The 12,396-nt window shown below is 35.8% G+C and overlaps 1 protein-coding gene across 3 annotated transcripts in view; it reads left to right on the top strand.

Annotated features, from left to right (window-relative positions):
* Positions 1 to 4,662: 4,662 nt before the first annotated feature.
* The window catches only part of LOC121412306 (OTU domain-containing protein 4-like), a 33,439-nt gene continuing 25,705 nt past the window's right edge, over positions 4,663 to 12,396 (top strand). For all 3 annotated transcript variants that reach the window (XM_041605195.1, XM_041605196.1, XM_041605194.1), the window contains exons 1-3: positions 4,663 to 5,131; positions 7,051 to 7,134; positions 11,406 to 11,456. In XM_041605195.1, coding sequence (XP_041461129.1) covers positions 5,015 to 5,131; positions 7,051 to 7,134; positions 11,406 to 11,456 — 252 coding nt within the window. In that variant the 5' untranslated portion in view covers positions 4,663 to 5,014. The remainder of the gene's footprint in view (positions 5,132 to 7,050; positions 7,135 to 11,405; positions 11,457 to 12,396) is intronic.

Genomic DNA, 12,396 nt, shown 5'->3' with positions numbered 1-12,396 from the left:
GGTGAGATATGTATGCTCTTCATGAATTCCTAAAAAAATAGTCCTAAAAATATACAATAATTTCAGCTCGCGCCATGCGATCGCATTGTTTCTTTAGTGAGAAAGGTACGAATCATGATTACAAAAATTTGCTTATAATGTCCCTATTTTAGGTCTGAATATAAAAAAATTCTGCTCGCGCTTCGAGCTCGCAGTTGATCAGTGAGATACATAATCATGTAATTACACAGTCCTTAAAATGTCTCTGTTAGGTCAGTATACCTGGCAAAAATACTGAGCGCCTCATTCATATTTGACACTTTTGTGATTTTAGGTAAGGGCATGTTCCCCTTTCCTATATTGTGTACACACGGACCTATCCACGGAGGATTATTCTATTGCAAGTGCTGAGCATTGTCACAGCACCCCCTGTAGATAATAACAATAGATAATCCTCCGTGGGTATATGTCCATGTGTTACACCTTTTAAATCACGGTGCAATCAAATAAACATCATTATGTTATTTCGATCATTAACATGATTATACCCCGACAAGGCTCATCTAAACATTTTTGTTTTCGTTTTGAGGCCATGTTTTATGAATTTAATTCCTGATAGCCTGTGCAGCCTTCAAAATTTTGTGAATAGCACCCTCTATGTAAAATGTTTATATAAAGTGTCATATAGGCCCTTATACCATGTACTGTCATTTTTTTAGGAGCCCACTATAGTATAAGCTTTGTATTTTAATTTGGCCTTCTCAATTTCCTAAAATAAAAATTATCAATGTCATACACTTTTTATGTATAATAATCAAACTATTTACCACGTATAGCGGCATGAGAGAGGCACAGCATGGCATCTTGCACAAAACAAAAAATGTACTTGTTTAAAATGACAATCTAGTTTTATGTTAGATTTTGGAAAAAAAATATTCAGAAAATAGCTTCCCATACCTTTTTCTTGTCATTTTTGGTGTCGTGGAATGATTTTATTCATTATTTTACTTATTTCTTATTTTTTGCTGAAGGGAGGCAGGCCCCCATCTATACGTCATGTGCTATTTACTCTCAACTATTTCGATGCCATAAGTTTGTTTATTGTTTCCTTTTATGGCTGAAAATTAAATAAATGAAATGAAAACCGTGAAAATGACCAATTCGAGATGGACTCCAGATTATCATCTGCGCGAAGTAATTGTGTGTTATTGTAGTAATTAAATTGAGCAAAGCTTTTTTGAAGTGACTTCTGATTGATAAGATATATATTTAGGCTTTATTTTCCGCGAGAAAGCGTCGCAATTGAGCTTTTTTTCAATTATGGCACTAATTAATATAATAATAGTAATCAGTTCTTGTATATAGCGCATAACACATTTTGAATAATGTCTCTATGCGCTTCCAATTGGATATTGTTACACTGGCTGTATGCTCAAGCAGCTTGCTTCCGCAGCGATCGGCATTTCAAGGAATAAATTGGGAGATGTTGCGAGCGCGAATCGCAAACTCAAACTTTTTGTCATTCAAATACATAAAGATTAAACATTCCTAGCAGTTTGGGCATGAGTGGAAATCCCAGGGGAGACAGGGGGACGTGTCTCCCCTACTCAAAATCAGATATAATGGGGGACACAATAATAAAATGTCCCCCCTAGTATACTATTTGTGGTACTTTAGAAATACATCATTCAAAATCGAAATAAAACATGTATTTTAGGACGAGACGACCTTACCTTTGGGATGATCATGAATCCCCTTTTTTTTGCTTGTCAAATTTTTCCAGCCCCTTGTCCCCCTACCTTCGGAGATTTCCGCCCCTGAGTTATCATGAAAAAGATCATCTTATGTTAGTAAAGAATTAACGCGAGCGCGAAACACAAGAGCTGACAATTATTTGTGATCGAAGTTCAACCTAACAACCATGAACAACTGAGTTCTAAGAATATTTATAACCAGAAACAGAATGAGTTACAATATTATTAACGCGAGAGCGAAACGCGAGCCAAAAGTGTGTCGTATTTTGACCTGAAAACTGGACATTCTCATTTTTGTAATAATGAAGAGGATGAGTACCTTAAGGGAAGTTCACCCTGAAGAAAAGTTTGTTGTAAAAATAGCAGAAGAAATAATAAAAAATATTGCCGAAGGTTTGAGGAAAATCCACTAAAGATTAAGAAAGTTATTAGAATTCAAATTTTTGGATTTGTGACGTCATAAACGAGCAGCTGCCCCATATGTTATGTAATATAAAATGCATGAATTTCAAATTTTGTATGGTTCATGATGACTTAATTTTGTTTTCTATTCATGATTGGGTGTGAAATGATTTGTCTATTGATATACAAAAGGTACAGTAAAAACCATTTTCAATTTTCTGAGAAAATTAGATTTCATTAATTTTTTACCATTTGCTACGTAGGAATGCTGCTCGCATATGACGTCACAAATCAAATAATTGAAATTCTAATAACTTTTTAATTCTTTGATGAATTTTTCTCAAACCTTCGGCAATATTTTTAATTATTTTTTCTGCTATTTTAACAACAAACTTTTTGTCAGGGTGAACTTCCCCTTTAGTAAATAATAATTGGTGCGAGTGCGAAGCGCGAGCCAAAAAATTGTGATTCTCTAACCTAAAATGCATAGGTTTTACCCCCGGTTTTTTATATATTTTTTTTCAAATAAAGGCACATTTCATTTTTATGAAAGGGCGTTTTTTCCTAGGGGGGGGGGATTTTGGAAGGCAAGTGCCCAGGCGCGCCGGAACACTTTCAGTTTTGGGGGGGGGGGCAAAATCCCAAGGGGGCACAATATTTTTGACAGTGTGAGATACCGGAGCGATCCAGCGGGAGAGGCTGTGGGACCCCCACCCCACACGGTAAGGACTTTGTGTAAAAATGGAGTATAAAAGTTGCGTTTCTAAGAGCATTCAAAAATAAATTTCTTGAGAATTAAACAGTCTTGGAGTTCTTTTTGCTCCTGACCCAGACTGGTGTTTCTTCATGATCAGGGTCGCAGTTCCAGCAAATTTCGAGCCTTATTGCAAACGAAATTGTTTCAAACCAATGTAATATAGGCCTTTTAAAGACTTTAAGATGACAAACATGACCGTACGCAGCCGGGGGCCGCTGATCGAGAGGGCAAATTCACAAAATTCACCAAAAGTGTGCACGAAATCCTTCAATTTTATTCTAGAAAATTTTTAAGCTCCCCCATCACAAACCCCCTCGCTCTTTAGTTTCTTCGAAAATTTAGGTCTTGCAGCCCCACCCACTCCCGGATTGTTTTTTTATATTTGCAAACGTCCATGAATAACAAAATCTGGGATGAACCAGAGAACATAGCTGCCATCTCGATCTGATTAGTAACAGGTAATGGGAAGAAGTTTTGGAATATAAAATACATAAGTGCTATATCATATGAGCTGAAATAGTATCAGACAAAACGCCTTCCAATCATGCCAATGAAAAGGAATAGCGGAAAATACGGGGCTGTGAAAATATCTTAAGATTTTTTTTATAGTAGAGCAGTACTGTAAGGCTTTTTTTTCTTTTATATTCTTTATTTACATTTTTATTCATATCTCGGATAATGAGTCCGGTCAAGAAGACACTTTCACAGATGATTTTATTTTTTCATGTCTAAACATTATCTCAAGTTGCTTTCGAGTGGGATTCACCATTTTCACAAATTATAAATTATAATCCTCTATACACTTATATTCTGAGTGTAATTTTCTGATAACATGTCTATATTGAGTTGAAATGACCTTGGTAGTTTCTTTAGGGCACTGACTTGTTAGCACTGTACTAACTCAATTTATATTTAGTTGAAAATGAAATAATTGAAACAAGTTTCTCGAGATGTTATTTCTGGGCTTGACAGCTACATAGATTCCATATTATGTTGCTCGAGTAACTAGTGTTCACGCGCGTTGGTGATATCGGGTCCGGTCTGAGCGTTTCTGGGCGACCGCGCGTTTGTTAGACGACACAGCCAGTATCATAGAGAACAAAACCTAATCATTGGTGGACCACTATCAATTTGCCATTCGCTTTTAGTCTGAAATGTATCCATTAAAAAGGTTAAACGTTATCACACTGTAATAAGATGGAAAAGGGGCTTATCAAAGGTATGTTTCACAGAGGAACTGTTCGTCAAAAGACGCGCGAGGCTAACTATGATAATGTATTTGCCCCGTCAGAGGCAAAATTTTTTCATTTTTGACAATGGAAATGACAATTTTCAGGCAGAAAAGTGCCTTCGTTTGCTTTTGTCCTAAATAATTTATAATTTTTCTACTTTCAGGGGGTCACATTGGGGGGGGGGCAAAATCTCGTTTTGCCCCCCCCCCCCGCTTCCGGCGCCTTTGCAAGTGCCCCCTGCTCCCCCCCCCCCCTTGTGATAGTCCATCAAAAAAAAGTTATGGTGGATTAAAACAGTTTTGATATTCCGTGGAGTGGTTCAGGGTCTGTCTCCCGTTGCGGACGTTTTCTGGTGAAGTTTTACCCGACAACATTTTTCTTAAATCTGTTAGTTTCCATAGTAACCGTCCGATCCTTCTGCTTCTCATCCAATCAAAATCAAGAAAAGTCATATTCGACAACTTGTCAGATGCTCTCGGCGCGGGATGCTCTCTGCATCTGGCGCGGTGGCGAGTGACCACTTACCGCTACAAAACATAAACAAAACTACACGTGCAAAGGAATCACGCACGATAGCAAAATAATGTCAAAGGCAACCCATGGCCAAGCAAGCGATCGCAAGCTGCACAATTAATGCCCCGGAGCTTGGGCCGCGGCGATGACAGCTTGCAGCTCGAAGACGTTCAGCGCGCTGTACTGTGCATGCAGGCGCATGCAGCTGCAGCGCAGGCATATATTGCGCATGTATTTTCTCGACATTACGAGGCACGCAAGGAAGGCAGACCGCATGGCCTCGTCATTTCTGCATTAATTTTCATTTATTTGACATATATTTTCAGGAATCCAAAGCAGGATCAAATTTTGATTATTTTGATTTCTTTATTCGCATAATGCCGAGATATATAAAAACTTTTGAACCCATTGATGATTTTCTTGCTTCGCAAGGACTCGTGAGGAAAATCACGGCGAAGGATGGATCTTGCCTTTTTCGAGCGGTTGCAGAACAGGTAAAAAATTGTGAAATTTATATAATTGTGTATTTGGCCGGTACCGGTATGTCATTTTAATGTTTATTAATGTTTTCCCTGTGTATTGTATACGTTTTCCCTTTGAACGGCCCTATATGATCATTTCTTTTATTTTAGTCTACCGTGGAATATCGTTAGATGTCTGTGTTGGTATCGGTACCGTATCCCGCCTACGGTACCGTCTGCCGCTGCTGCCTGATTTTCTCTAGATGGGGGAATACCCGATGTGGCTGTTTCCGCACCGATATCAGTTGGGTATTGCGTTGAAGTCGAATGATTGTTGTTTTCCTGTCAGTTTTCAGAAGTTGAATTCAGAGTGTATTTAGCAGTGGAAATATTTATCCTTAGCTCTACATCGACTTGATGTAGAGTCTTATTATCTGATGTGTGTATCAACCATGTATTTGTGCTTATATTATGGATTGCAGTTCAAAATAACTTAAACAGGCCCTTTCTTTGTTTGACTTTGACTTGCCAGTCCTTTTTCTTTTTTTTGGGGGGGGGTTGATTGATGACAGATTTGTGTCGAGTATCTTGCACCTGATCTATCACCTGAAAATGTGACCAGTGACAGTATTGAACCTCAAAGCTCTATATAATTATTTGTTAGGAATTCAAGGAAAATGTGTTTTCTGAGTGTGATAGATTGAGAGGGCTTTAATTTCAAATTTAAGATTTAAATGACAAGAGAATGATAATCAATGATATGAATTGAACCTATGCATTTTTATAATATTATTGATTGAAAAATGGTCCATGTACATGTATATTCCTGAATCTTTAGCAAATGTTTGTTTGGATCTGAGTGACATTTGTCAAAAGTCAAAGATGTTTAATCCATTGAAATGCCTAATTTATTGGATAACCACAAAACTATTTTAGAATAAACTTCAAACTTGGCACATTGAATTTCTTGCACATCGATGATTTTGCCTATCTGATTTGATTTTGTATTTCTTAAAAGCTAGGCTCATATAATTTGCTGTGTGTTCGATACTAGCATGGATCCCAGGAACCCTATTGATTTTGAGGTCAAAAGGTCACAGTGACATGTTTTCATCTTACCCTTCTGAAGTCTATGTTAATGCGATAACTTTAGTTTAACTTAACCTGGGCTCATATAATTTGGTGTGTATGATAATAGCATAGATCACAGGAATTTTATTGATTTTGAGGTCAGAAGGTCAAAAGTGAAGTCACCACCTTCCACTTTTCTTGCTTGACCAATACATGTAACTCCATTTTCCGTGTTACAGGTGGGCGACACTTCGCGACACTTGTTTGATGTAGTGATTAGTGATAAATGAAGAACAATTTGAGTTGAAGGATCAACCTGAATTTGGTTTAAATATGTCCATACATGTTACTGAAGAATCCAATTGTACTTTTGGGTCAATTCAGGGGGTCACATATCCAAAGGTCAGAAGTCAAATATAGGTCTTAACAATGATCTCTTTCTCAGAACTGTAATACAATTTGCTTCAAGAATTCAAATTAGAGTGTTGATGGTTGATTATATTTTGGGTCTTTGGAATAAAGGTGATTGGCCATACATGTATATATCTGAAAATATCTTGCTCTTGTGATAACCAAATATTACCTAATGAGGGATCACCTTCAAACTTGACCCATGTACAAGAAGGTACATATACTGTACATGTATGCACAAGAGACTGACAATGATCTAATGAGATTTTTGAGCCACAAAGTCCAAAGAGGTCATTATTTGAAATAAAATTTAAAAGTTTGGTTGCTAAATTTCTGAATTCATCAAGGTTATCATTACCTCAATTTCATTTTACTTTAGTCAGCACAACTCTCTGGTACATGTTTGAGTCTGAAGTTCACACAATTGACTTTTTTCTGGAATAACTAGCCTATTTGTTTAAATCCCTCAGGTGTTCCATACGCAAGCCCTCCACAACGATGTCCGCCAAGCCTGTATCAGGTTTATGGAGCGCAATAAGGAGCACTTTGAACCTGTAAGTAATCCGCATGCTTCAAATCAATTCAAGGTAATGGATGCCCTGATTAATAGGCCTCAATGCCCCTCATTGACCTTTGATATTTTGGTGCCCTTTTTGTCTCACCTGCGAAGCAAAGTGAGACTATAGGCGCCGCTTTTCCGACGGCGGCGGCGGCGTCAACATCAAATCTTAACCTGAGGTTAAGTTTTTGAAATGACGTCATAACTTAGAAAGTATATGGACCTAGTTAATAAAACTTGGCCATAAGGTTAATCAAGTATTACTGAACATCCTTTTAGAGTTTCATGTCACATGACCAAGGTCAAAGGTCATTTAGGGTCAATGAACTTAGACCATGTGGGAGGAATCAACATCGAAATCTTAACCTGAGGTTAAGTTTTTGAAATGTCATCATAACTTAGAAAATATATGGACCTAGTTCATGAAACTTGGACATAAGGTTAATCAAGTATCGCTGAACATCCTGCATGAGTTTCACGTCACATGACCAAGGTCAAAGGTCATTTAGGGTCAATGAACTTTGGCCGAATTGGGGATATCTGTTGAATTCCCATCATAACTTTGAAAGTTTATGGATCTGATTCATGAAACTTGGCCATAATAGTAATCAAGCATCACTGAAAATTTTGTGCAAGTTTCAGGTCTCATGATTAAGGTCAAAGGTCATTTAGGGTCAATGAACTTTGGCCGAATCGGGGGTATCTGTTGAATTACCATCATAACTTTGAAAGTTTATTGGTCTAGTTCATTAAACTTGGACATTAGAGTAATCAAGTATCACTGAACATCCTGTGCACGTTTCAGGTCACATGACCAAGGTCAATGAACTTTGGCCGAATTGGGTGTATCTGTTGAATTACCATCATAACTTTGAAAGTTTATGGATCTGATTCATGAAACTTGTACATAAGAGTAATCAAGTATCACTGAACATCCTGTTCGAGTTTCAGGTCACATGATCAAGGTCAAAGGTCATGTAAGGTCAATGAACTTTGGCCATGTTGGGGTTTTTTGTTGAATAACCATATCTCTGTAAGTTTATTGGTCTAGTTCATAAAAAGTGGACATAAGAGTAACCATGTACATGTATCACTGAACATCTTGTGCGAGTTAGAGTAGTATTCAAAGTCAGCACTGCTGCTATATTGAACCGCGTGATGCAGGTGAGACGGCCAGAGGCATTCCACTTGAGTCAAAGGTCAAAGTTAATAAATATTTGTACATCCATGCATGATTCCCCCCCCAAAAAAAAGATAGTAATTCATAATTATTATATTCACATTTTATTTGTGAATTATAGAAAGAAAGATACCTATTTGTAATGAAAACTTAGATGTTTAATAATTTCACTCTGAAATAAGGATAAATAATGGCGGCCATGGAAAATATATTTAAGGGTTAGAAGTCAATCAACTAGATCAATAACGTCAGGGAATTTAAGTAAATAGGTCGATAACTTGATAACTTCATTGTATATAGTGATTCTGATGGGAAAAAGACTGACCTGCATGGAAAATGAACACAAATTTAATAGTTGATTCCTTGACCAATGATGACGTCAAAATACAAGTTCGAGGTGAAATCGATATCAAATAGCACTTTTTAATATATATTGTAGTCATGCATTGCCAAAAGTGTAAAAAAAATCATGTATGATATAATCTAAATCTAAATCTAATTTTTCTGTAGCAATAGGTCACTAACCTCAATTGCTACAATCAATACTATAAGCTTTAACTTAATCTGTAAATGGAAAGGATATAATGGCATGCATCATCTAAGAACATTTTCATATAGCCAGGGGCAATGATGAAGAATTAAAATAAGGCAATCATTACAGCTGCAGCTTTTGTCATAGTAAATGAAGTTAAGTGTCTCAACTTCAGCAAAGAGTAATTAAACTTTTGAAAACCTGACATTTTCAGGACTTTGATCTGGCCCATTCAATGAAAGCCTAATAACGTTCTGTCAAGGGATATCAGACCAGGGTCTATTTTATTGCTGATATGTTGCATAGCTTGATTCTCAAGAACTGGACGTGATGCTGTAGTTTTGTTAGGTCAATGGATGTGTACTTTTAAGCTATTATCTCCTGTTGAATTTCATTATCATATGCCTAATTTGTGCATGATAACACTCAGTTATTCTGGACCAAATAATGATCCTTGTACAAACTGACACCTAGTAGAAATAGCATCATGGGTGACGTACGGCAAAGAGCAGATATGAAGTTTTGTCCTGCAACATTAGCTCAAAAAGATCTCAAAAGATTCTGGCAGCTCGCAATGAGAGGCAATTAATAATAATACGGGAATTCATCTTTGTTGAAGTTGATATACATGCAGCTCTAATGATGGCATTCACTTCATCATCATCCCTCTGCTGTTTGGAAATGCTCTCAGATGATGCTAGCTGTGACATGAGAGTTAGACCTATCCTACCCATTTTCAGAAGATTCTTGTACAAATCTTTGCATTTTGGCACCAAGATCACTAACCTGCGGTGTTTTATCTCAGAGATACCATTATTATTATCTAATGTCAAAAAGGACATTGACCTTTGTCTTTGAATTTTAAGGGTGAATGTGCATTGTCGATACTTAATTACATTTTATTTGATCTTCCTGTAAGAATCTGTGTGTTCTGACACCAAGAACACCAACCTGCGCCGTTTTATCTTCGAGATACCAGTATATAATATGGTATAAAAGGTCATTGACCTTTGGCCTTGAATTTTATGGGTGAATATGCATTCTATGTCCTTAATTTTATTTTATTTGATCTTCTGATCAGAATCTGTGCATTTTGACACCATGATCACCAACCTGTGCCTTTTCATCTCATAGATACCATTATACAGTATGGTAAATATAATGTAAAAAGGTCATTGACCTTTTAAAACCTTAGACCTTAAATTTCATTGGTGAATGTCAATTCTAAGTACTTGAATTCATTCTATTTTATCTTCTTGTAAGAATCTGTACATTTTGACACCATGATCGCCAGCCTGTACCTTATCATCTCAGAGATACCATTATGCAGTATGGTATATAATGTAAAAAAAGGTCATTGACCTTTGAAAGGCTTTGACCTTGAATTTTATCGGTGAATATGCATTCTAGGTACTTAATTTTATTTTATTTGATATTCTGGTAAGAATTTGTGCATTTTGACACCATTATCACCAACCTGCACCTTTCCATCTCAGAGATACAATTATACAGTATATATGAAAAGGTCATTGACCTTTGACCTTGAAAAAAAGCACTTTCCCAACCCGTATTCATCCTAACTTTTTTTTGGTAAAATTAATGTTGACACCCATACCTACTAAAATCAGTCAAAAAACCATTTCCAATAATTTTATTCCAGATTGGCTACTTTGGGGTCTAATTTAGGGATACTATTGCCTTCCTCAGAATATTATGTAACTATGTACAGTGAATTATATATTGTAGTTTAATATAGAGAATAAAGTTAGTTGTGAATGTGACTCCAAGCCAAGCAGACATGCCTAGTTATTGAGTACAGATCGAGACCGAGTATGAGTTCAAGTGTGTATTAGAGTTAGAATACACATTCACAAAACTATTCCTTTCACCTGTTAAATGTGAAAACACCAGCTTGTAATGGGATTGTATGCATATTAGCCTAGTTTATGAAGTGTCTACCAAACATGTAGGTACAGAAGATTTGTATGCATGTTTGTTCAAAAAACTGTTAGTAATCAACACTTCCTTGTGCATTTTTTATGATGCAAAAGTCCAGCGCATTACAATACCTGTTTCGAATTTCTTTCCTTGGGACATAGTAATTGTAGTCTTGGTATTCTACTTCTTTAGTAAGACTTTGAATGATTGAATGAAACATTGGTTTTTACTAGGTTTGTAACTTGTCCAAACTTAAAAATATGGAGTATGCAATTCTTTGTGCTTGAAAAAAACTAAAAATATGTACCTGGAGCATAACAAGTTAAAACATAGACTTCAAATGTAGGTATTTCACAAAGACATAAATCAAATATGAATGTATGCTATGAAAAAAAATCACAACTTACTATTTTCCCTCTTTCAAGTATCTTCTCTCAGCATAGGTTACCCCCATCCAAAGTCTTAATGAATATTATGAAATTTAATCCAGCTTCAAATCAATTCATAAAAATGTGATGTAGATCTGTAAATCTTGTCAGAAGCAAAGGTTGTTGTGTTGTCTATTTATGTATTTGTATTCACAGTTCTCTTTTTTTTTGCTTGTTTTATATTTCAGTTTGTTGAAGGTCCATTCGAACAGCACCTAGACAAATTGCAGACTGCAAAGGTAATATACTGGGGTTTCATATGAAAATTGTGGAAAGTTGAAGAAAACCCCATTTGTGTTTATTTGGTGTTTTTCTTGAATTGATTGAAATTAAAATAAAAGAATTTCAAAGTTAAGTTTATATTGTCAAAATGATTCTTCAGATCTATGAACATAAAATCAGGTATAGAGCTCCCTGCACCCTCTGAAACATTTTTTTTATTTGCTTTTCAAAACATTTACAGGAAAATCCTCCATATGAGTGGTGCTTGCTTTTTCCCTAGTAATTCAAATTGCAAAATTATGGAAATTGTGTAAAGTTGAAGAAAAACCCAATTGTGTTCATTTGGTGTTATTCTTGAATTGATTGAAATTAGAATAAAAGAATTTTCAAAATGATTCTTCTGATCTATGAACATAAAATGAGGTATAGAGCTCCCTTCACCCTCTGAAACAATTAAAAAAAAAATATTTGCTTTTCAAAACATTTACAGGAAAATCCTCCATATGAGTGGTGCTCGCTTTTTCCCTTGTAATTCTTGTTGCAAAATTATGGAAATTGTGTAAATTTGAAGAAAACCCCATTTGTGTTAATTTGGTGTTATTCTTGAATTGATTGAAATTAAAATAAAAGTATTTTTAAAGTTAAGTTTATATTGTCAAAATGATTCTTCTGATCTATGAACATATAATCAGGTATGGAGCTCCCTGCACCCTCTGAAACATTTTTTTAATTTGCTTTTCAAAACATTTACAGGAAAATCCTCCATATGAGTGGTGCTCGCTTTTTCCCTTGTAATTCTTGTTGCAAAATTATGGAAATTGTGTAAAGTTGAAGAAAACCCCATTTGTGTTAATTTGGTGTTATTCTTGAATTGATTGAAATTAAAATAAAAGTATTTTTAAAATTAAGTCTATATTGTCAAAATGATTCTTCTGATCTATGAACATATGATCAGGT

This window comes from Lytechinus variegatus, chromosome 1 (genome assembly GCF_018143015.1).
Source record: "Lytechinus variegatus isolate NC3 chromosome 1, Lvar_3.0, whole genome shotgun sequence".
Lineage (NCBI taxonomy): Eukaryota > Metazoa > Echinodermata > Echinoidea > Temnopleuroida > Toxopneustidae > Lytechinus > Lytechinus variegatus.
Note: the sequence above shows the minus strand (reverse complement) of the source record. Positions and strands in the feature narration are given on the sequence as shown.